This window comes from Bombina bombina, chromosome 3 (assembly GCF_027579735.1).
Source record: "Bombina bombina isolate aBomBom1 chromosome 3, aBomBom1.pri, whole genome shotgun sequence".
Lineage (NCBI taxonomy): Eukaryota > Metazoa > Chordata > Amphibia > Anura > Bombinatoridae > Bombina > Bombina bombina.
The window spans coordinates 319,363,495-319,388,136 of NC_069501.1; the positions used below are offsets into that span (position 1 = coordinate 319,363,495).

The 24,642-nt window shown below is 37.5% G+C and overlaps 1 protein-coding gene across 1 annotated transcript in view; it reads left to right on the forward strand.

The window, feature by feature from the left end:
- The window catches only part of IL1RAPL1 (interleukin 1 receptor accessory protein like 1), a 1,236,367-nt gene that overhangs the window by 1,178,696 nt on the left and 33,029 nt on the right, over window positions 1-24,642 (forward strand). The window contains exon 8 of the mRNA XM_053705272.1: window positions 15,611-15,754. Within this exon, the coding sequence (XP_053561247.1) occupies window positions 15,611-15,754 (144 nt within the window). The remainder of the gene's footprint in view (window positions 1-15,610; window positions 15,755-24,642) is intronic.

The following is a 24,642-nucleotide window of genomic DNA, read 5'->3' on the forward strand; positions in this document are numbered from 1 at the left end:
AGGATTTTTACATGTAAAAAAGTGTGCCACGGCAAAAAAAAAGGTTGCAAATCACTGATTTAAGGCACTCAAGACAAGCTTAACTTTTTAAGTGTTATTACTTTGTGATCATCATGTAACAGACCCATGGGGGAGTATATGTATATATATATATATACTTGCTGACAGTTGCACTCCAAATCTAGAATCATCCAGGGGTGTTCTGGAGATCAATTAAATAAACCTCAATGTATGAATTTTTTCCCCCGGCACTCTCATATATATTACTTTTTTTGGGTTATCATGTTTTGATACCTCCAACATAAGAACTAATACCATTTGATAAAGATGGCAGTCAGGCATCGAAATATCATGGATTCTTCTTTTTAAAATTTTTTACAAATAAAAGGTAAGTTTTACTTGCAAAATCCAGAGAGTGCTTGATTAGCACCCTGGTTGATGCTACTTAAAGGGACACTGATTCAGATAGAGCATGACATTTTAAGCAACTTTCTAATTTACTCCTATTATCATTTTTTCTTCGTTCTCTTGCTATCTTTATTTTAAAAGCAGGAATGTAAATCTTAGCAGCCAGCCCATTTTAGGTTAAGCACTATGGATAGCGCTTGCTTATTGGAGACTTAGATTAACCCACCAATAAGCAAGCATAACCCAGGTTCTCAACCAAAAATGGGCCGGCTCCTATGCATCACATTCCTGCTTTTAAATAAAGATAGCAAGAGAGCAAATAAAAATTGATAATAGGAGTAAATTAGAAAGTTGCTTAAAATTGCATGCTCTATCTGAATCATGAAAGAAAGAATTTGGGTTTAGTGTTCTTTACGCTGTACTTCAAGGAGTGCATAGCCTTTTTGGTTTACACAAACTTAAATAGTGCACTAGTGGGTAGATTCATCTTAATATTCACCTAACTATATCTACCTGTTTCTTTTTAACTCTCTTATCCTCCATCTTTTGCCTTGCCCTGCATAGGAAATTAAACATGTAAAAAAAAGGCACTGACTTGCAAATTAAGTTCAGTTTTGAGGTTTGGAAGTGCTACATAAATGAATTAAAGTGCATACTAACCCTAGCACCTTAATAGAAACATCACTGTGTATAGGTATCAGTGTATTATTTATATTATGCAGAAACAGTTATATTGTGGGTCTCTTTAAATCTTATATCTTAATTGAGACCCTCCACTATACTTAACCCTAACAGAACTTATTCATGCCAACTCTGCACTACAATTAACCTATTACTGCACTGGCACAGAGCAACACTATTTTTTACCTCTTACCAGAGACAGTTATAGCACAAAACAACACAAAGGTACAATGGGCAGGTCCATGAGCAAACTCAGCATAGGTGGGGTGGGCCACTGGTGGTCCATGAGTACAGTTGGGTGGTTAGGGGTATGGCTGGGGATCATGTATGTGAGTGGCTGTGTTGATGGCCTTGGATATTAGGGCCTGATTCTCTAAAGCTTTTTGGGCTTGTGAGATTATATAAGAAATCTTGGAATTGGAAGGGTCCTTATGCTACAGAAAAAAAACATTGGAACGGAGACGGAGGGATGGGGCGCAGCACTACGGAAAAGGGCTGAAATAGTGGAGTTGGGGATCCTTATATATTGATTGTAGGGAGGGGTAGGTTGGGAGACACCCCCACACTAAAGTAAAATAACAATAATAAATATATACTATAATAAAAAATACTTATAAACTGGGTATTGGCAGAGAGTTGAAAGTACCTAAGATGGCGGAGACCATTAGGAGTGTGGATGGGGGTGTTGAGAGCTGTTTGTAAAGGGTCAGGGAATTGAGAGGGTAATACATACATTACAATTACCAACTGCTCCTCTGAAATCTTAATAAATGCAAGTGTACACATTATTTCAATAGATAGGCATATATAAATATCCTACTTCAGGTTGCTCTTAAATATTTCAACAGTATGTTACTTACTGGGACAGTTTACTGCAGGGATGTCCAAACTTTGCTCTCCAGAGGTTTTGGAACTTCATTTCCCATGATGCTCAGCTAGATAAAATGCTGGCTGAGCATCATCGGAAATGTAGTTCCAAAACCTCTGGAGAGCAAAGTTTGGACACCCCTGGTTTACTGTAAAATTGTTTTTCCCTGAACATGTTCCCCATGACTTGTTTGTTATACCAGCTGCAGCATATAAAATTTGAGATTTACACCTAATTTACACCTAATCTAATCCCCCTAATAAAATAAAAAAGCCCCCCAAAATAATAAAAATCCCTACCGTATACTAAATTACAAATAGCCCTTAAAAGGGCCTTTTGCGGGGCATTGCCCCAAAGTAATTAGCTCTTTTACCTGTAAAAAAAAATACAATACCCCCCCAACATTAAAACCCACCACCCACACACCCAACCCTACTCTAAAACCCACCCAATCCCCCCTTAATAAAACCTAACACTTCCCCCTTGAAGATCACCCTACCGTGAGGCGTCTTCACCCAGCCGGGCACAAGTGGTCCTCCAGAGGGGCAGAAGTCTTCATCCGATCCGAGCAGAAGAGGTCCTCCAGACGTGCAGAAGTCTTCATCCAGGCGGTATCTTCTATCTTCATCCATCCAGAGTGGAGCAGGTCCATCTTGAAGCCAGTCAACGCGGAGCATCCATCCAGACCGATGACTACACAACGAATGGCGGTTCCTTTAAATGACGTCATCCAAGATGGCGTCCCTTGAATTCCGATTGGCTGATAGGATTCTATCAGCCAATCGGAATTAAGGTAGGAAAAATCATATTGGCTGATGCAATCAGCCAATAGAATGCAAGCTCAATCCTATTGGCTGATTGGATCAGCCAATAGGATTTTTCCTACCTTAATTTCGATTGGCTGATAGAATCCTATCAGCCAATCGGAGTTCAAGGGACGCCATCTTGGATGACGTCAGTCAAAGGAACCGTCATTCGTCGCGTAGTCATTTTTTCTGGATGGAGGCTCCGTGTCGACTGGCTTCAAGATGGACCCGCTCCGGATGGATGAAGATAGAAGATGCCACCTGGATGAAGACTTCTGCACGTCTGGAGGTCCTCTTCTGCCCGGATCGGATGAAGACTTCTGCCCCTCTGGAGGACCACTTGTGCCCGGCTGGGTGATGACGTCTCATGGTATGGTGATCTTCAAGGGGGTAGGGTTAGGTTTTATTAAGGGGGGATTGGGTGGGTTTTAGAGTAGGGTTGGGTGTGTGGGTGATGGGTTTTAATGTTGGGGAGTATTGTATTTTTTTTTTTACAGGTAAAAGAGCTGATTACTTTGGGGCAATGCCCCGCAAAAAGCCCTTTTTTATTTTATTAAGGGGATTAGATTAGGTGTAATTAGTTTAAAATTCTTGTAATTATTTAATTTTTTTCTGTAATTTAGTGGGGTTTTTTGTACTTTAGTTTATTTATTTGTAGTTAATTGTAGGTAATTTTAGTAAATTAATTTAATGATAGTGTAGTGTTAGGTGTAATTGTAATTTAAGTTAGGATTTATTTTACAGGTAAATTTGTCTTTATTTTAACTAGGAAGTTATTAAATACAATAAATACAAACTTGCCTGTAAAATAAAAATAAAGCCTAAGCTAGCTACAATGTAACTATTAGTTATATTGTAGCTAGCTTAGGGTTTATTTTATAGGTAAGTATTTAGTTTTAAATAGGAATTATTTATTTAATTGTAGTATTTTTATTTCGATTATTTTAAATTATATTTAAGTTAGGTGGGGTTAGGGTTAGGGTTAGACTTAGATTTAGGGGTTAATAACTTTATAATAGTGGCGGCGACGTTGGCGGCTGCAGATTAGGGGTTAATAAGTGTAGTTAGGTGGTGGTGACATTGGGGGCGGCAGAGTAGGGGTTAATAAATAAAAAGTAGGTGTCGGCGATGTTGGGGGCAGCAGATTAGGGGTTCATAGGGATAATTTAGGTGGCGGCGGTGTCCGGAGCGGCAGATTAGGGGTTAATAATATAATGCAGGTGTCGGCGATGTCGGGGACAGCAGATTAGGGGTTAATAAGTGTAATATTAGGGGTGTTTTGACTCGGGTTCATGTTAGGGTGTTAGGTGTAGACATAACTTTTGTTTCCCCATAGGAATCAATGGGGCTGCATTAGAAGCTGAACGCTGCTTTTTTGCAGGTGTTAGGTTTTTTTCAGCTGATTCTGCCCCATTGATTCCTATGGGGAAATCGTGCACAAGCACGTTTTTCCAGCTCACCGCTACCGTAAGCAACGCTGGTATTGAGGTTAGATGTGGAGCTAAATTTTGCTCTACGCTCATCTTTTTGCAGATTACGCCGGGTTTAAAAAAACCTGTAATACCAGCGTTGTCTTAAGTGAGCGGTGAAAAAAAAATGCTTGTTAGCAACGCACCCCTGTTACCGCAAAACTCGTAATCTCGGTGATAGTTTCTTAATAGCCTATACCTAGGAAAATAAACTTTCAGTATATGTAGGGATACTAGAGACTAAACAATTGAATACACTCCAGCAACTAAAATGGATCATTGGGAACAAATTAAATGAGAGATAGTTTTTGGGTAAATTGTCCCTTTAAAGCAGGGATGGGGAACCTTGGCACTCCTGATGTTTCAGAACTACATTACCCATGATACTTAGGCCCTCTGAAGTCCAGTTGAGCATCATGGGAAATGTAGTTCTGAAACATCTGGAGGGCCAATGTTCCCCATCCCTGCTTTAAAGCAAAAAAAGGGGAACATCAGCTCCAGTTTTTCATCTGTAAAATTATTTATTACATTTATTAAAACAAAGACTTGTACAGCTTTATTTGCACACTAATTTTATTATAGTGAGCATTTCTACATTTACCTATATTAAATAGACATTATTGTGTATTCTCAATATTTATAATTATTTAATATCTAGCATTGCACAATGGTTCTATAATAAAGATAAACCTTCTGCTTTAGTGTTTTTATACCAGCAGGGACTAAGGGAGCTGTAAGCCAGCATTAACATTTGCAATCTCAATTAGCACTATTCATTTTAATGAAATATAATAAACCGAAACCCATAGGGCCTTGTCAAAAACATTGCACAAAACAAATTGGCTGATTTATAATTTAAGATATACTTTAGAAAGAAAAGTATAACTGTGAAAATGGGTTATGTGAAGAAACAAAAGTGCACAATATGCAATAGATCCTTGCTTGTGCAATCAGGGCACAAATGATTGTAAAAGCTTCTAAAAAGCTGTTCAGAAATAGCAGACCTATGGTAATTAGAATGTCACTAATTGCAGCTGCACACCACACATCTATTATTGTGAAGGACCTATTCAGGTAACTTGTAAGGTTAATTTTAGCTTTAGTGTAGAGATTACCCTCCCACCTGACACTTTCCACCCCCTGATCCCTCACAAACAACTATGTTCCCTATTGGTTCCTCTATTGGTTCAGTACCTGAGTAGCACTTGCTGATTGGTGACTAAATGTAGCCACCAATCATCAAGTGCTAACTAGGGTGCTGAACCAAAATTGGGCTGGCTCCTAAGCTTACATTCCTGCTTTTTCAAATAAAAAATGTAAGCTTAGGAGCCAGCCAATTTTGGTTCAGAACCCTTGGTAGTGCCTGCTGATTGGTGGCTACATTTAGCCACCAATCAACAAGTTCTACCCAGGTGCTGAATAAAAAATGGGTCGGCTCCTAAGATTACATTTCTGCTTTTCAAATAAAGATACCAAGAGAGCGAACAAAAATTGATAATAGATGTAAGTTAGAAAGTTTCTTACAATTGCATGCTCTATCTAAATCATGAAAGAAAAAATTGGGTTTCATATATTTTTAAACTTGCATGATTCAGACAGAGCATGTAATTTTAAGACACTTTTAATTTAACTTTTATTTTGAAATGCGCTTCATTTTCTTGGTATCCCTCATTGAAAAATAATGAGGACATATCCTATACAAGTGGGATCTAGCTGCTGATTGGTGCCTGCACACATTTGTCTCTTGTGGTTGGCTAACTAGATGTGTTCATCTTACTGCTAGTAGTACAGTGCTGTTCAGCAAAGGATAACAAGATAATGAAACAAATTTGATAATATAAGTAAATTGTAAAGTTGCTTAAAATGTTATGTTCTATCCTAATCATGAACTAAAATGTTGGGTTTCCTTTCCCTTTAATATTCAAGTTCGAATAATCACTCGAACAGGCCCATTTATCAAGCTCCGTACGGAGCTTGAAGGGCCGTGTTTCTGGCGAGTCTTCAGACTCGCCAGAAACACAAGTTATGAAGCAGCGGTCTAAAGACCGCTGCTCCATAACCCTGTCCGCCTGCTCTGAACAGGCGGACAGGAATCGCCGGACATCAACCCGATCGAATACGATCGGGTTGATTGACAGCTCCCTGCTGGCGGCCGATTGGCCGCGAGTCAGCAGGGGGCGGCGTTGCACCAGCAGCTCTTGTGAGCTGCTGGTGCAATGTTAAATGCGGAGAGCTTATTGCTCTCCGCATTTAGCGAGGTCTTGCGGACTTGATCCGCAGTGTCGGATCAGGTCCGCAAGCCCTTTGATAAATGGGCCTGCATAACTTATTGTATTACTGTGTATGAATTACAGAAATAGCTGCAGCTGTAATATTTACTATGTAGATATGTCCACACATCTTTACAATATTTGGAACACTAGAAAAGAATTAGAAAAGAACAGATAATCAGTTGCCAGACATTTCTTGCATCATAATTTCAATGAGTGGGAATCATTACTAAAAACTTGCATTAGGAAAAGATAGAGATACAACTAGTACATATAATATATACCCTGAAAGGATTTACAAAAAATGTGTGTTCCTTTAAATGGAGACAAATAGTGATAAAATATTTACACAAGTGATAAGTAACATATATATAGGCCCTGGGGCACTGCTTGTAATTATTTATATTATCCCTTGCATTTCTATAGGGACTGATATTCCCATGATGACTACTACGTCCTTTTTGGAGGAGAATGGGATATAGATGATAATGAGAAATAGATACACCTTCTTAATTCTGTGGTAGCTGACATTGCTAGTCTGTAAGAATCCATTTCCCATCATCATGACCAATAAGAAACAGCCTTTGGCTTCTAGAACTTCCTCATTGCATGTGACATAACTGCTCACTTGTATCACCAGATCCTAGCAATGAATATAATAAGCAGGGACGTTGGGTCTTTTCCCCATTTTTCCCCTAAGGCAACAAGTAATGCATTTGTGTAGAGGATTAAAAAAATATTTCTGAGAGGAAGTGAGGATGATGACTCCCTGGCGTACCCTACACTGAAATATCTGGGATACAAGTATAATCTTTATAAGGATCAATAAAACCAACCTAATATGCCTTTTATATTTTTTTTCTGCCATCAAAATCTATTATTTTATTTTCCTGTTGGCCTAGCTATAGTTGACATTTGCCCATAATGCTTAACATTACTGTTTTTGTACTGTGTCTGGCATTTAAGCCAATAAGACAAAATTTCTTACTATGGCCCTGTGTACTAATTAACAGGTGGACAAGGTTCTCAGCTAGAGAATCTGTTCACCCATCTTTATTGCCAAGAGTTAACTTTACACAAATATTCCCTTGTGCAGCACAGCCCCCTGCTTTCAGATGACCAATCACACAAGAGCAGGGCCTGTTAATCAACCCGAAAGAACGTGTTTAGTGTAATTTTTTTTCTTTGAGGCGTCAATGAGGTTAAAAAGCAGTTGTTCCAGCTCATTATGCATATTATTATGTAAAGGGTAAAAAAGGGTCTTATTATGTAACAGGAATTAAAAAGGGTATGTCCACAACAATTTTAAATAACAGAGGAATCTATTTTAGGCCTCCATTTATCACTCTGCATATGCAGCTTCGGGGTGCCTTCATTCGGTGCATGCTCGCATGAGTGAGTCTGTAGCCGATAGCTAGTATGCAGCTTTCTAACCTGTACAAGTCCAACCAGGGTGATTGACAGCCCCTGCTTGTGTACAATTGGCTTTTTGCGAGCAGGAGGAGGCATTACACAAGCAACCACTTGAGCAATGTTAAATGCGGACAGCATATTGCTGCTCACTGGCCACAATGCCAGGTGCATGGGTCTCTTAAAGGGGCCCTAAATCTTATTTTAATTAAAGCACTGCTTTTATTGTGCAGTTTAAGGGACACTGAACCCAATTTATTTTCTTTTGTGATTCAGATAGAGCATGCACTTTTAAGCAACTTTTTAATTTACTCCTATTATCAAATTTTATTCATTCTCTTGCTATCTTTATTTGAAAAAGAAGGCATCTAAGCTAAAGAGCCAGCCAATTTTTGGTTTAGACCCTGGACAGCTTGTTTATTGGTGGGTGAATTTATCCACCAATCCGCAAGAACAACCCAGGTTGTTCACCAAAAATGGGCCAGCATCTAAACTTACATTCTTGCTTTTCAAATAAAGATACCAAGAGAATGAAGAAAATTTGATAATAGGAGTAAATTAGAAAGTTGCTTAAAATTGCATGCTCTATCTAAATCACGAAAGAAAAAAATTGGGTTCAGTGTCCCTTTAACTAGGAATGTAGTTAATGACAGGTCATAAAAAATGATATGGTATATATACTTACTTAGCATATTTATAAAACTAAATTTATAGGGGTTGATCACAATCCTTTCGAAAAACGTATCTAATGATTTTCAACAGAAAATCACCATTAGAGTGTATGGGGTTTTTTGCAGGTAAATAATTAGATACATTTTTCTAAAGGGGTTTCATTGACAAAATAATGTCAAAAAGTCTTAGAATTGAATTGATGCATAGCTTTTTTTTATTACCGTTTTAGATTTTGACCTAAACCCAATATTCCTGTAAATTAATATTTTCTTCTTGTTTCATAACAGCAGAAAAGCTGTTTCATGGTTTTCATTTGGCAACTCATTAGTACATTACATGTATGATTGTTCAAGTCTCTTTTCACTTATATATAAAATAGTACATTTGCTATTGTAAACAATGGAATTTGCATATTGATTCATAAGCTTGAAAAAAAAAAGTTTTTTCTTACCAGTTGTATCATTTGTACATCATTGTTATGTTCTAGTTTAATAAGGATGCTGGGAAATTATAATGAAAAAAAGCAAAGTCATTTCAAACAATATGCATTTCAAATTCAGCTAAATATTCTAGTTAATAGCAAAGTAAAGGAGAAAAAACAAACAAAACCCCCCCAAAAAATAAAGAAACATATGTCCCTATTAATGAAATTCTCTGCTTGTCTCAAAGCTGATGCACCAATGTAAATACAAAGTTATAAAACTCTCACTCTAATGGAAAATAACCTTGCATTTGGGTTTCCTTATGATCTTGTGGATGTCATTACAAATTAATTGGTTAAAGGGACATGACAACCAAAATAATTATTTTATTATTCAGATTGATCATACAGTTTTCAAAAATAAAGTTTCTAGTTTATTTCAATTATCAAATTTATTTTGTTCTTATGGTTTTCCTTATTGAGGATAATACCTAGGTAGATAGTGTAAACATGTCTGTAACACTATATGGCAGCAGTTTTGCAATAATGCTTTTGAGCACTAGATGGCAGCAGTTAAAAACATTCTTGGAAAACTACTGCCATATAGGGTTCCAGACACATTCACCCTCTTAAGCCTACCTACCTGCTTTTCAAAAAGAATAATAGAGAAGAGAAGTAAACTAGAAAGTTCTAGTAAATAAATCTGAATAATAAAAAAATATATGTTTTATGTCCCTTTAAGCTTAATTTTCAAGTGAATATTGGTTTGTGCACCTAATAATTGTTCAAAGTCTTAACTTCTTCAAGGAGTTTCACTTAACATCTCAAAAAGCTTTTTACATTTGTTACCTATAAAATAGACAGTTCCATAGGAAAAACATTATGCCACCGTATTGTCTGACAGAGAGTGATTATGAATAGCCCACACCAGTGTAGTCTTTTAATTTGATGATTCTACAGGACAGTAGTAATCAGTAATATGTCTGTGCCTATATTTGTTTCAGCTATGATGACACTAATAACATGAGCAACATAACTGTAATGCAAAATCACCAAGGAAGAATAAATAAGCTTTGCCTGCCATAAATAGCTTTAGCTTAAACAAGTTTTGTATGAAAATTATGTTTTCTGTTTTCTGTGGAGTCATGTGAAGAGCCCATTCTTATCAATCAAACTTTCAAAGTTATAATTTGATCCCTGGTCTTTGTGATTAACTTGATGTGATCATATTCAATATTTTTTTCTCCTATTAATTTGTGCAGAAATTAGCTACTTTAGAGACGTGAGCCGTTGCTTGTCTGTTTCATTTCATATCAGTTTAATAAATGAGCATAGTAATGTGAACATAACTAAGTAAATCAGTTTGCCTATATAGTTACTCAGCATATACTGTTTATAGCATCACTGTAGAAAATGATTCTGTTAGTTATAAAGAAAAAAGAAAAGTAAATGTATACACAGATAAATGCATTCCTTTTCTCTCATATAATGATTCAATATTCCATTATTTTAATGGCATTTAAAGGGATAGTAAAGTAAAAATTAAACGTTCTTGAATAAAACAAAGAATACAATTTAAAACAACTTTCCAATTCAAATACATTATATCATTTTCTTAATTATTTTGTATAATGTATTGCACTACTGGGAGCTAACTGCTGATTGGTTGCACATATATGCTTGTCATTGGCTCAAGCAAAGTGTTCAGTTAGTTCCCAGTATTGCAGTAGTGGTAATAGAAGTAAATTGAAAAACTGATTACAATTGTACACTCTATCTGAATCATAAAATACATTTTAGGTTTTGTATTGCTTTAAGAATTTTAGTTACTTCATTTTAGGTACTTAAAAAATAATGTATATACCTGAGTGATAAGTCAAGTATGACGCCTAAGTTTCGTGCATGGTGTGTTTGGGTTGGAGGGTGTCCAAGGGCTGTTGGCCACCAGGAGTTATCCCATGCGAATTCGGTGGGTCCGAGGAGGAGGATTTCGTTCATGTCTGTGTTGAGTTTGAGACAGTTGTCATTCATCCAGGTAGCAATTGATGTCAGTCCTTTGTGGACGTTTTACTTGGCGGTGGCGGGGTCTCAGGTGAGTGAGATTATTAGCTGGGTGTCGTCAACGTAGGAGACGATGTTGAGGTTGTATCGTCAGGTGATGGCGGCGACATGTTGAAGAGGGTGGGACTGAGTGAAGAGCCTTGGGGTACGCCACAGCTGATAGCTGTGGGTTTGGAGGAGAAGGGCGGGAGTCTGATTTTCTGGGTTCTGCCAGTGAGGAAGGAGGTAATCCATTCCAGGGCCTTATTGCGGATACCGGCATCATGTAGACAGTTGAGGAGGGTGCTGTGGGCTACAGTGTCAAATGCAACTGAGATGTCTAGGAGGATGAGGGCAGCGGTCTCTCTTTGGTCAAGCAGGACGCAGATGTCGTCTGTGATGGTGAGGAGGGTGGTCTTGGTGCTGTGATTCCTCTTGAACCCGGATTGGGAGGGGTCCAAGATGTGGTTGGTCTCGATGTGGTCAACAAGTTGTGCGTTAATGGACTTCTCAATTATTTTGGCTGGAAAGGGGAGTAGAAAGATGGGGCGGTAGTTTTTAGGGTCTTTGGGATCTGCTGTAGGTTTCTTCAGCAGGAGTTTAAGCTCTGCATGCTTCCAGTCTTCTGGGAAGGTGTCGGTTTTGATGGAGCAGTTGATGGTGCAGCAGAGTTTGTGGGCGAGGGTAATGTCCGCTTTGTTGAAAATGTGTTGCAGGCATGGGTCTGAGGGTTATCCGGAGTGGATTGATTTCATGATTCTAAGTGTGTCCTCCGTGGTGAGGAGGTAGTGCTATTGTGTTCATCATCATCAAGTTTATTAGGCACGTACTGTATGATGTTTGAAAATATGAAAAAATATGTTCTATTTTAAAGTATCATGATTAAAAAACAGTAAGCCAACCAAATTCATTCCATGCATGTATACATTTCATATACAGATAAAATGAACTATAACATTTAATGGACATGATACCCAAATGTTGAAGAATTTAACAGTGATGCAGCATAGCTGTAAAAAGCTGAATAGAAGATATCATATAAACATCTCTATGTATAAAAGTATATATACCAATCAGAATGATAGTCCCGGACTTTGTAAGGGACATGTGCATGCAGTCATGTTATTGTCCTATTCAGTTTAAGGAAGTTTACTATGAAATCTCATGAGATTTAAGTAAAATCTCATAAGATCACAGCAAAGCAATGCATGACCTAAGAATTGCTGATGCTGATTGGCTTTTTTTTTTTTTTTTTTTTACTTGCTGTTGGACAGCAGTTGAAGTATAGATGTTCACAGAGGATTTACTCTGGTGAACTGAAGAAATTGTGAGGTAAAATATCTTCCCTTTTTACACAGAGCTATTCAGGTAGTATTTTCATGTCAGCTTTTTACAGTTACGTTGCATAGCTTTAAAGGTAATTTAACATATGATATTATATCACTTTAAGAAATCGGATACTATACATGTTCAATATAATGAGCATTCTGCTAAAATAAATAAATGTGTCTTTAATCCATAAACTAAGGATTTGTATAGCAATATAGTTATCAAAATAATCAGAATAAATGTTTTGGTTTCAGGATACGTCCTGTAATTGTTTTATACCGATATTGTCAAAAAGGTAAAACTAAAAACAAATGGCAAACAGACCACCCAGATAAACAGCAATCATTTTTATTTATTGGAGAGAATTTGCAAAGAATATATACAGTACATTTCTTTCAGCAGGCGCTACATTTTATCTTTCATTGCTTCTAATACTACTAAAAGTGTACTATGTTTGCAAATCATAAGTTAGTTAATGTTGAAGTTCTGATATATAACAAACCGTTTACCAAGAGATAGAAAACCTTAAAGGATTACTTTCTGTTATAATTTTTAAGCTAAACAACTAACATATTAAAGTTAATAAACATTAATTAAAACCTACTGACCTATATTTTCTCCAAAACAAAGTTTCATAACGTTCTAAAAGTTATATCTTTTATTCGCCAATGATGTCACGTTATCCTGCCCACTATTTTCAGCACTGCATGTTCAAAATACTTAAACCAATAACTTTGTGTTTAAAGCGCCATTTTGAAACCTAGGTATTGTAAACGGATTGGTACAGAGCAAAGTATACCCATGGAGTGGGTTTGGAAAACAATTAAATTTGCAGACAAGATTTCTGATATACGGTAGAGATATGTTAAAGAAATGCTATTGATAAAAAGCGTATTTGGGGTAGTTAGTTAGTAACAGGCATAGAAAATATTTACTTACAGTGGCCCTTTAACACATCACATAAAAAATATTTGTAAAAATATCATATAAAATTTATTACCACTATTGTATGCTAGCATTGCTTAAGTTAAATCATTATCACTTTTTATTGTGTATATTGCAAGGTGAAAGTAATATGCTAGCGCTCAAGCAAAAGTCTAAGGCATGTTAACATCTGAATGTTGGATAGAATGGGGGTTCTAAATCCCTTACACAATAGACTTCTTTGGGGAGTGTTGAAAAACTCATGTCAGCAATTGCTTGAGTCCAAAGCTGAAGGTGTGCTAAGCTGCAGGTCAAATAGTGGAGTTCTTCACTATTTTTTAAATTATGATTTTATATTGTGAAATAAGTTTAAAACATTACACACAGATATATATATATATATATATATATATATATATATATATATATATATATATATAGGACTTGTTTTATGGGTTGTGTTACATTTGTAATCTTGTTATCACTTGTATTTTGAACTACTTGTATCAGTTTAGATTCAGAATTAAAGTTATTATGAACATTTTTAAATGATTTATAGATATTTTTTACTGATCATTAAGATTTTTACATACTTGTTTCATTTTATAAGAAAAAAATAACTGTTGCAGTAGTTTTCTCATAAAGTATTATTAATTGTCTGATACACCAAAGAGAATAACCCTAGTATACTGTGTGGTACCTGTACTTGGTGACTGTTAGACAATAGGAAAAACAATAATAGACAGTGATGACTTACTGCTTATTGTTATGATTTTATAAGCGACATTGGTGACTAGATTGCTATTGTCAAACAGATAGATATGGATGCATTTGTTTGGATTACCCGTCCTCGGGCATTGTACTCATTAACAATGCCCTTCATCCATCATTTAGATCTGTTGTAACATAGTACAGCAAAGATGAGTAGTCATGCCCATAAAATGAATGTCAGCACTGAGGTATTGTGCTTATTTGCAATACAGAGGAAGGGAAGCTTAGTAAAAATAAAAAAAGATGATTCCTTGATCAAAAGCAATGTTAACTTTGTTAACATTTAAGTAAGAGTGCAACTCTCTCAGTATATGCATAATATATATTAAAGGGACAATCTACTACAGAATTGTTATTGTTTAAAAATATAGATAATCCCTTTATAGCACATTCCCCAGTTTTGCACAACCAACACAGTTATATTAATACACTTTTTACCTCTGTGATTACCTTGTATCTAAACATCTGCTCACTGCCCCTTATTTCAGTTCTTTTGACAGACTTGCATCTTAGTCAATCAGTACTGACTCAAAAGTAACTCCACGGGAGTGAGTACAATATTATCTATATGGCCCATTTGAACTAACACTGTCTAGCTGGGAAAAACTGTAAAAATGCACTGAGATAAGAGGCGGTCTTTAAGGGCTTAGAAATTAGCATTTGAGCATACCTAGGTTTAGCTTTCAACAAAGAATACCAAGAGAACAATCAAATGTGATTATAAAAGTAAATTGCATGACCTATCTGAATCATGACAGTTTAAGTTTGACTAGACTGTCCCTTCAGTTACATCTTTGTGTAAACACAATTCAGTTTCAGTAGTTTTCATTGAGAATGTTTTTTTATTTTTATTTAATGCTATCTGAACATGACTTTTATAAAATAAATAAGAGCTCAAATGGTCATGTGTGTTTTTAAATTCAATTTCTCCTTAGTTTTAGGTTAACCATTTAAAGCATTTTATAAAACTCAGTGTCACATTCTCATTATAAACTTTTATTTTAAGGTTAAAGCTTTTTTAGACTGTTGTATAGATATAAGCACAAGTGTTGTATTTATTTTTGTATATTTTGTATTGCTTTATATATATTGACAAACAATACCAGCTTCCATTTGCAAGTTTAGCAATCTCTGTGGGAACTATAAAAGATAATATTAATTTAAAGATTTTTTAAATAAATTAATAAATTGCAAATTTTTTATGATTTTGTTCATATGATCTTTTACATATTTGCATTATATTATATTGCTATCAACTGATTTTTTTCTGCGCTATTATCTCTGATTAAACCTTATTTGTTAATTAATCAACTAGAAAATATAATTATGGTAATTTATCCAAGTTACCATATTACAGAAAGACTCATACATAACACTTAATTTTATTAAGTATACAGTTTTAATGCTTGACAAATAAGCTTCTGCTGTTTTTCATCAGTATCATAACATTAATCCAGGATAGTAATACATAGATAAATCATACTCTAACAGACTCATCTACTATATTGTTTTTGATATTTTATTTATTTATTTTTTTGCAGAGCTTATGTATACTGTTGAACTTGCTGGTGGGCTTGGAGCTATTTTGCTGTTGCTTGTTTGCCTGGTTACTGTCTACAAATGTTATAAGATAGAACTTATGCTCTTCTACAGAAACCATTTTGGAGCTGAAGAACTTGATGGAGGTAAGAAAATTCACATATCTGTCCTTGTGGAAATCATGTTATAACTGCACCAATATATTTTAGAATTCTCCTGTTTCCACTTTGTAAAATGCACAGCCTAGATTTATCATTATAACTTAATTTCTTATAGTAATAACTTTTGGAAAGTAGTTTTTACTTGTTAAATAAAACTATTTTGCTTTGAGACTAATATGTCATAGCTGACAAAAAACTAGGCAACATATATCCTTTAAAGTGATATCTTTAATGAAACAAATTAATCCACTTTGGTGTTTACTTGGATGTTTCTATAAATAAATGTATATATTTAAAATACAGGAAATAACATAAACATTGTTGAATTTACATGAGTTCATATTTGCAAGATATCTAGATACAATCTATATGTCTATAATTTAGTTTGTTTATTCATTAGAAATAAAGAAACAGGCATGAAATAAATCAGTCTAATATTCTAATATCTACATTTTGTAATTAGCTAGTTTTCCCAAATACAGTGCTTGTTTTAATGTCATTATTTGTTTGGGATGAGTGGATATTTAAAAAAATGACTTGCGAATGGTAGAACATTTGTCTTACACTGTCAAATATTCAAAGAGAAGGAAAATACCTAAATATCTTCATAAAAAGTTATATTTTATTTTATTACTTTTATTTAAATATTTTTTTTTCTTAAAGTATTAGAAATTGTTTTAAATTTAACATTTAATTTAGGAAAAAATGGAAATAGAATTTTGATTTCCATAGTCTTACACTGAGTTTAATGTAAGGCTATGATACCATTAGAAACAGAGAAACGTTATTTTTTTAATCATAAGTCTAACAAAGCAGGGATTTATTGTGGCTGTTTATGTACATTGGGTGCAGCACTCGTATTACAAGTTGAAAGTAAATGCAGTGGCTTATGCACTATTAAAGTTAACAAGTGTCAGGAAAGCTCGTCCTCAGAGCTCTGGTTAACTGTTTGGCGAAACAAAATATTGTCTTAAAACACAATAAAAATCCATTAAAAAGTACAGTTACACTCATAATAACACTAATAAAATGTTATTAAAAGGCAATATTGCATACAAAAGTTAAAAGGGCTAATGATAAGAGGTCTTAGGTGTTTGGAAAAAAAAAAAGGCAGGCAAAGGGTTTTAACATAGAGATACATACATACACCCCTATAAAAGGGAATTGATGTGTTTAAGATAGTACTGGGAAGCAAAATATATATATACTGTATATATATATATATATATATATATATATATATACAGTATATATATATATATATATAGATATAGATATAAAATTATATACATTTATAGATATATACAGCTATATATAGGAATATCTATTTATAAATATTTAGAACATATTCCCCTATGTGAAGAACTTTGGAATGTGAAATATTTACAGTGCAAGCACAGTTAAATAATTTATTAAATATGAATATTGCATAAATATGATTTTATATGTTTTCAACCCCTTGACTGCAAAAGGCTCCAATGCATATATATATATATATATATATATATATATATATATATATACACATGTGTGTTTATATGTGTATATATACCGTATTGTTCCGCATATAGGCTGCACTTTTTTCCCTTGATTTCTACCTTTAAAGTTGCAGTGCGGCCTATATGCGGGGTGCGGCCTATAATCAGTATTTTTTGTGTTTTTTTTGTTTTTTTTTGGCTTAATATTGCCTATTATAGTAAATACCGGGTAAGGAATGTACCAGTAACAGACCAAGCTCCTATGAAATAAGCATTTCTATAATCATCCTATAATCATCCTCCTTGTACCGGTACTTGTATCAACTACGGACTCTGCATGCCTTTCCGTTCAGCACACAGCTCCTACTGTGATGACATCATCATCTACAGCCACATCTGCCGCTCCGTCCCTGCAGACTGCAACGCCTGTGAAAGAAGCATTTAGCAACGTCTTCGGTTCACTCCTGGAAGACTGCTAATGCTTAGTCACAGGTATTGGTAACATTAGCAGTCTTCTAGGAGTGAACCGAAGACGTTGTTCAATGCTTCTTTCACAGGCGTTGCAGTCTGCAGGGACGGAGCGGCAGATGTGGCTGTAGATGATGATGTCATCACAGTAGGAGCTGTGTGCTGAACGGAAAGGCATGCAGGGTTCGTAGTTGATACAAGTACAGGGACAAGGAGGATGATTATAGGGTGATTATAGGAATGTGCAGAAAGGCAGTATGCAAGGTATGGTAAGGTATGGTAAGGTATGGTAACTAAGGATGTAAAGAAGGAGGTCCTTAAAAGGAGAGGAGGCCTTATGGGTATTGTAGTGTGGGTAGGGAGGAAGTGGGCAGAGCACAGGATGTCCCATGTTAGTCAGTTTTGCCTCTGATATTGGTAAGAGACTTTTCCCCCCCCCATCACATCATACCTGATAAAAATACTGTACTATTAGGGTAAATAAAAAATTGTAGCTTTAATACTGGTCTGTTAAAATAAAACAAAGGAAAGATGCTGAACTCCTTAGTATGGTAATTTCAAATGTGAAAAAGCCTTTATTTAGCCATTATAGCTTTAATGCCTGAATAAAGTTTTTTTTTTACATTTGAAATTAGGTACCATACTAAGGAGTGCAGCATCTTTCCTTTGTTTTATTCTATACTCTTGGGGAAGTGGAAAAGGATCCCCCTGTTCTATTACTGTTCTATTAATGTGTGTATTTTCTTTAAAATTTAATTTCTTTAAAATGGCACCAAACTTTAAGGGTGCGGCCTATATTCAGGTGTGGGTATATATCTGTAAATACATATATACACATGCAAATACATAAATACATAATATGTACATGTATATGCATGTATTTATATGTTAAAGTCCTTTGCCTGCCCTTATTCTTCTAACAAGTGAGACATCATATCTTTGAGCAATGCAATTTTTTTATAATATTTTAGATAGTGTTATTATGAGTGTAACTGTACTTTTAAATGTATTTTCTCCAACATAGGTGTGTCCGGTCCACGGCGTCATCCTTACTTGTGGGATATTCCCCTCCCCAACAGGAAATGGCAAAGAGCCCAGCAAAGCTGGTCACATGATCCCTCCTAGGCTCCGCCTACCCCAGTCATTCTCTTTGCCGTTGTACAGGCAACATCTCCACGGAGATGGCTTAGAGTTTTTTAGTGTTTAACTGTAGTTTTTATTATTCAATCAAGAGTTTGTTATTTTGAAATAGTGCTGGTATGTACTATTTACTCAGAAACAGAAAAGAGATGAAGATTTCTGTTTGTATGAGGAAAATGATTTTAGCAACCGTCACTAAAATCCATGGCTGTTCCACACAGGACTGTTGAGAGCAATTAACTTCAGTTGGGGGAACAGTGAGCAGTCTCTTGCTGCTTGAGGTATGACACATTCTAACAAGACGATGTAATGCTGGAAGCTGTCATTTTCCCTATGGGATCCGGTAAGCCATGTTTATTAAGATCGTAAATAAGGGCTTCACAAGGGCTTATTAAGACTGTAGACTTTTTCTGGGCTAAATCGATTCATTATTAACACATATTTAGCCTTGAGGAATCATTTATTCTGGGTATTTTGATATAATAATATCGGCAGGCACTGTTTTAGACACCTTATTCTTTAGGGGCTTTCCCAAATCATAGGCAGAGCCTCATTTTCGCGCCGGTGTTGCGCACTTGTTTTTGAGAGGCATGACATGCAGTCGCATGTGAGAGGAGCTCTGATACTTAGAAAAGACTTTCTGAAGGCGTCATTTGGTATCGTATTCCCCTTTGGGCTTGGTTGGGTCTCAGCAAAGCAGATACCAGGGACTGTAAAGGGGTTAAAGTTAAAAACGGCTCCGGTTCCGTTATTTTAAGGGTTAAAGCTTCCAAATTTGCTGTGCAATACTTTTAAGGCTTTAAGACACTGTGGTGAAAATTTGGTGAATTTTGAACAATTCCTTCATGTTTTTTCGCAATTGCAGTAATAAAGTGTGTTCAGTTTAAAATTTAAAGTGACAGTAACGGTTTTATTTTAAAACGTTTTTTGTACTTTGTTATCAAGTTTATGCCTGTTTAACATGTCTGAACTACCAGATAGACTGTGTTCTGAATGTGGGGAAGCCAGAATTCCCATTCATTTAAATAAATGTGATTTATGTGACAATGACAATGATGCCCAAGATGATTCCTCAAGTGAGGGGAGTAAGCATGGTACTGCATCATTCCCTCCTTCGTCTACACGAGTCTTGCCCACTCAGGAGGCCCCTAGTACATCTAGCGCGCCAATACTCCTTACTATGCAACAATTAACGGCTGTAATGGATAATTCTGTCAAAAACATTTTAGCCAAAATGAACACTTATCAGCGTAAGCGCGACTGCTCTGTTTTAGATACTGAAGAGCATGACGACGCTGATAATAATGGTTCTGAAGGGCCCCTAACCCAGTCTGATGGGGCCAGGGAGGTTTTGTCTGAGGGAGAAATTACTGATTCAGGGAACATTTCTCAACAAGCTGAACCTGATGTGATTACGTTTAAATTTAAGTTGGAACATCTCCGCATTCTGCTTAAGGAGGTATTATCCACTCTGGATGATTGTGACAAGTTGGTCATCCCAGAGAAACTATGTAAAATGGACAAGTTCCTAGAGGTCCCGGGGCTCCCAGAAGCTTTTCCTATACCCAAGCGGGTGGCGGACATTGTTAATAAAGAATGGGAAAGGCCCGGTATTCCTTTCGTCCCTCCCCCCATATTTAAAAAATTGTTTCCTATGGTCGACCCCAGAAAGGACTTATGGCAGACAGTCCCCAAGGTCGAGGGAGCGGTTTCCACTTTAAACAAACGCACCACTATACCCATAGAGGATAGTTGTGCTTTCAAAGATCCTATGGATAAAAAATTAGAAGGTTTACTTAAAAAGATGTTTGTTCAGCAGGGTTACCTTCTACAACCAATTTCATGCATTGTCCCTGTAGCTACAGCCGCATGTTTCTGGTTCGATGAGCTGATAAAGGCGGTCGATAGTGATTCTCCTCCTTATGAGGAGATTATGGACAGAATCAATGCTCTCAAATTGGCTAATTCTTTCACCCTAGACGCCACTTTGCAATTGGCTAGGTTAGCGGCTAAGAATTCTGGGTTTGCTATTGTGGCGCGCAGAGCGCTTTGGTTGAAATCTTGGTCAGCTGATGCGTCTTCCAAGAACAAGCTACTTAACATTCCTTTCAAGGGGAAAACGCTGTTTGGCCCTGACTTGAAAGAGATTATCTCTGATATCACTGGGGGTAAGGGCCACGCCCTTCCTCAGGATCGGCCTTTCAAGGCAAAAAATAAACCTAATTTTCGTCCCTTTCGTAGAAATGGACCAGCCCAAAGTGCTACGTCCTCTAAGCAAGAGGATAATACTTCTCAAGCCAAGCCAGCTTGGAGACCAATGCAAGGCTGGAACAAGGGAAAGCAGGCCAAGAAACCTGCCACTGCTACCAAGACAGCATGAAATGTTGGCCCCCGATCCGGGACCGGATCTGGTGGGGGGCAGACTCTCTCTCTTCGCTCAGGCTTGGGCAAGAGATGTTCTGGATCCTTGGGCGCTAGAAATAGTCTCCCAAGGTTATCTTCTGGAATTCAAGGGGCTTCCCCCAAGGGGGAGGTTCCACAGGTCTCAGTTGTCTTCAGACCACATAAAAAGACAGGCATTCTTACATTGTGTAGAAGACCTGTTAAAAATGGGAGTGATTCATCCTGTTCCATTAAGAGAACAAGGGATGGGGTTCTACTCCAATCTGTTCATAGTTCCCAAAAAAGAGGGAACGTTCAGACCAATCTTAGATCTCAAGATCTTAAACAAGTTTCTCAAGGTTCCATCGTTCAAGATGGAAACCATTCGAACTATTCTTCCTTCCATCCAGGAAGGTCAATTCATGACCACAGTGGATTTAAAGGATGCGTATCTACATATTCCTATCCACAAGGAACATCATCGGTTCCTAAGGTTCGCATTCCTGGACAAGCATTACCAGTTCGTGGCGCTTCCTTTCGGATTAGCCACTGCTCCAAGGATTTTCACAAAGGTACTAGGGTCCCTTCTAGCTGTGCTAAGACCAAGGGGCATTGCTGTAGTACCTTACTTGGACGACATTCTGATTCAAGCGTCGTCCCTTCCTCAAGCAAAGGCTCACACGGACATTGTTCTGGCCTTTCTCAGATCTCACGGATGGAAAGTGAACGTGGAAAAGAGTTCTCTATCTCCGTCAACAAGGGTTCCCTTCTTGGGAACAATAATAGACTCCTTAGAAATGAGGATTTTTCTGACAGAGGCCAGAAAAACAAAACTTCTAGACTCTTGTCGGATACTTCATTCCGTTCCTCTTCCTTCCATAGCGCAGTGCATGGAAGTGATCGGTTTGATGGTAGCGGCAATGGACATAGTTCCTTTTGCGCGCATTCATCTAAGACCATTACAACTGTGCATGCTCAGTCAGTGGAATGGGGACTATACAGACTTGTCTCCGAAGATACAAGTAAATCAGAGGACCAGAGACTCACTCCGTTGGTGGCTGTCCCTGGACAACCTGTCACAAGGGATGACATTCCGCAGACCGGAGTGGGTCATCGTCACGACCGACGCCAGTCTGATGGGCTGGGGCGCGGTCTGGGGATCCCTGAAAGCTCAGGGTCTTTGGTCTCGGGAAGAATCTCTTCTACCGATAAATATTCTGGAACTGAGAGCGATATTCAATGCTCTCAAGGCTTGGCCTCAGCTAGCGAGGGCCAAGTTCATACGGTTTCAATCAGACAACATGACAACTGTTGCGTACATCAACCATCAGGGGGGAACAAGGAGTTCCCTAGCGATGGAAGAAGTGACCAAAATCATTCTATGGGCGGAGTCTCACTCCTGCCACCTGTCTGCTATCCACATCCCAGGAGTGGAAAATTGGGAAGCGGATTTTCTGAGTCGTCAGACATTGCATCCGGGGGAGTGGGAACTCCATCCGGAAATCTTTGCCCAAGTCACTCAGCTGTGGGGCATTCCAGACATGGATCTGATGGCCTCTCGTCAGAACTTCAAAGTTCCTTGCTACGGGTCCAGATCCAGGGATCCCAAGGCGGCTCTAGTGGATGCACTAGTAGCACCTTGGACCTTCAAACTAGCTTATGTGTTCCCGCCGTTTCCTCTCATCCCCAGGCTGGTAGCCAGGATCAATCAGGAGAGGGCGTCGGTGATCTTGATAGCTCCTGCGTGGCCACGCAGGACTTGGTATGCAGATCTGGTGAATATGTCATCGGCTCCACCTTGGAAGCTACCTTTGAGACGAGACCTTCTTGTTCAGGGTCCGTTCGAACATCCGAATCTGGTTTCACTCCAGCTGACTGCTTGGAGATTGAACGCTTGATCTTATCGAAGCGAGGGTTCTCAGATTCTGTTATCGATACTCTTGTTCAGGCCAGAAAGCCTGTAACTAGAAAGATTTACCACAAAATTTGGAAAAAATATATCTGTTGGTGTGAATCTAAAGGATTCCCTTGGGACAAGGTTAAGATTCCTAAGATTCTATCCTTCCTTCAAGAAGGATTGGAAAAAGGATTATCTGCTAGTTCCCTGAAGGGACAGATTTCTGCCTTGTCTGTGTTACTTCACAAAAAGCTGGCAGCTGTGCCAGATGTTCAAGCCTTTGTTCAGGCTCTGGTTAGAATTAAGCCTGTTTACAAAACTTTGACTCCTCCTTGGAGTCTCAACTTAGTTCTTTCAGTTCTTCAGGGGGTTCCGTTTGAACCCTTACATTCCGTTGATATTAAGTTATTATCTTGGAAAGTTTTGTTTTTAGTTGCAATTTCTTCTGCTAGAAGAGTTTCAGAATTATCTGCTCTGCAGTGTTCTCCTCCTTATCTGGTGTTCCATGCAGATAAGGTGGTTTTACGTACTAAACCTGGTTTTCTTCCAAAAGTTGTTTCTAACAAAAACATTAACCAGGAGATTATCGTACCTTCTCTGTGTCCGAAACCAGTTTCAAAGAAGGAACGTTTGTTGCACAATTTGGATGTTGTTCGCGCTCTAAAATTCTATTTAGATGCTACAAAGGATTTTAGACAAACATCTTCCTTGTTTGTTGTTTATTCCGGTAAAAGGAGAGGTCAAAAAGCAACTTCTACCTCTCTCTCTTTTTGGATTAAAAGCATCATCAGATTGGCTTACGAGACTGCCGGACGGCAGCCTCCCGAAAGAATCACGGCTCATTCCACTAGGGCTGTGGCTTCCACATGGGCCTTCAAGAACGAGGCTTCTGTTGATCAGATATGTAGGGCAGCGACTTGGTCTTCACTGCACACTTTTACCAAATTTTACAAGTTTGATACTTTTGCTTCTTCTGAGGCTATTTTTGGGAGAAAGGTTTTGCAAGCCGTGGTGCCTTCCATTTAGGTGACCTGATTTGCTCCCTCCCTTCATCCGTGTCCTAAAGCTTTGGTATTGGTTCCCACATGTAAGGATGACGCCGTGGACCGGACACACCTATGTTGGAGAAAACAGAATTTATGTTTACCTGATAAATTACTTTCTCCAACGGTGTGTCCGGTCCACGGCCCGCCCTGGTTTTTTTAATCAGGTCTGATAATTTATTTTCTTTAACTACAGTCACCACGGTACCATATGGTTTCTCCTATGCAAATATTCCTCCTTAACGTCGGTCGAATGACTGGGGTAGGCGGAGCCTAGGAGGGATCATGTGACCAGCTTTGCTGGGCTCTTTGCCATTTCCTGTTGGGGAGGGGAATATCCCACAAGTAAGGATGACGCCGTGGACCGGACACACCGTTGGAGAAAGTAATTTATCAGGTAAACATAAATTCTGTTTTTGATGTGTTTTGTGCAACTTTTTATTCAAGCGTAACCAAAGCTCAGAA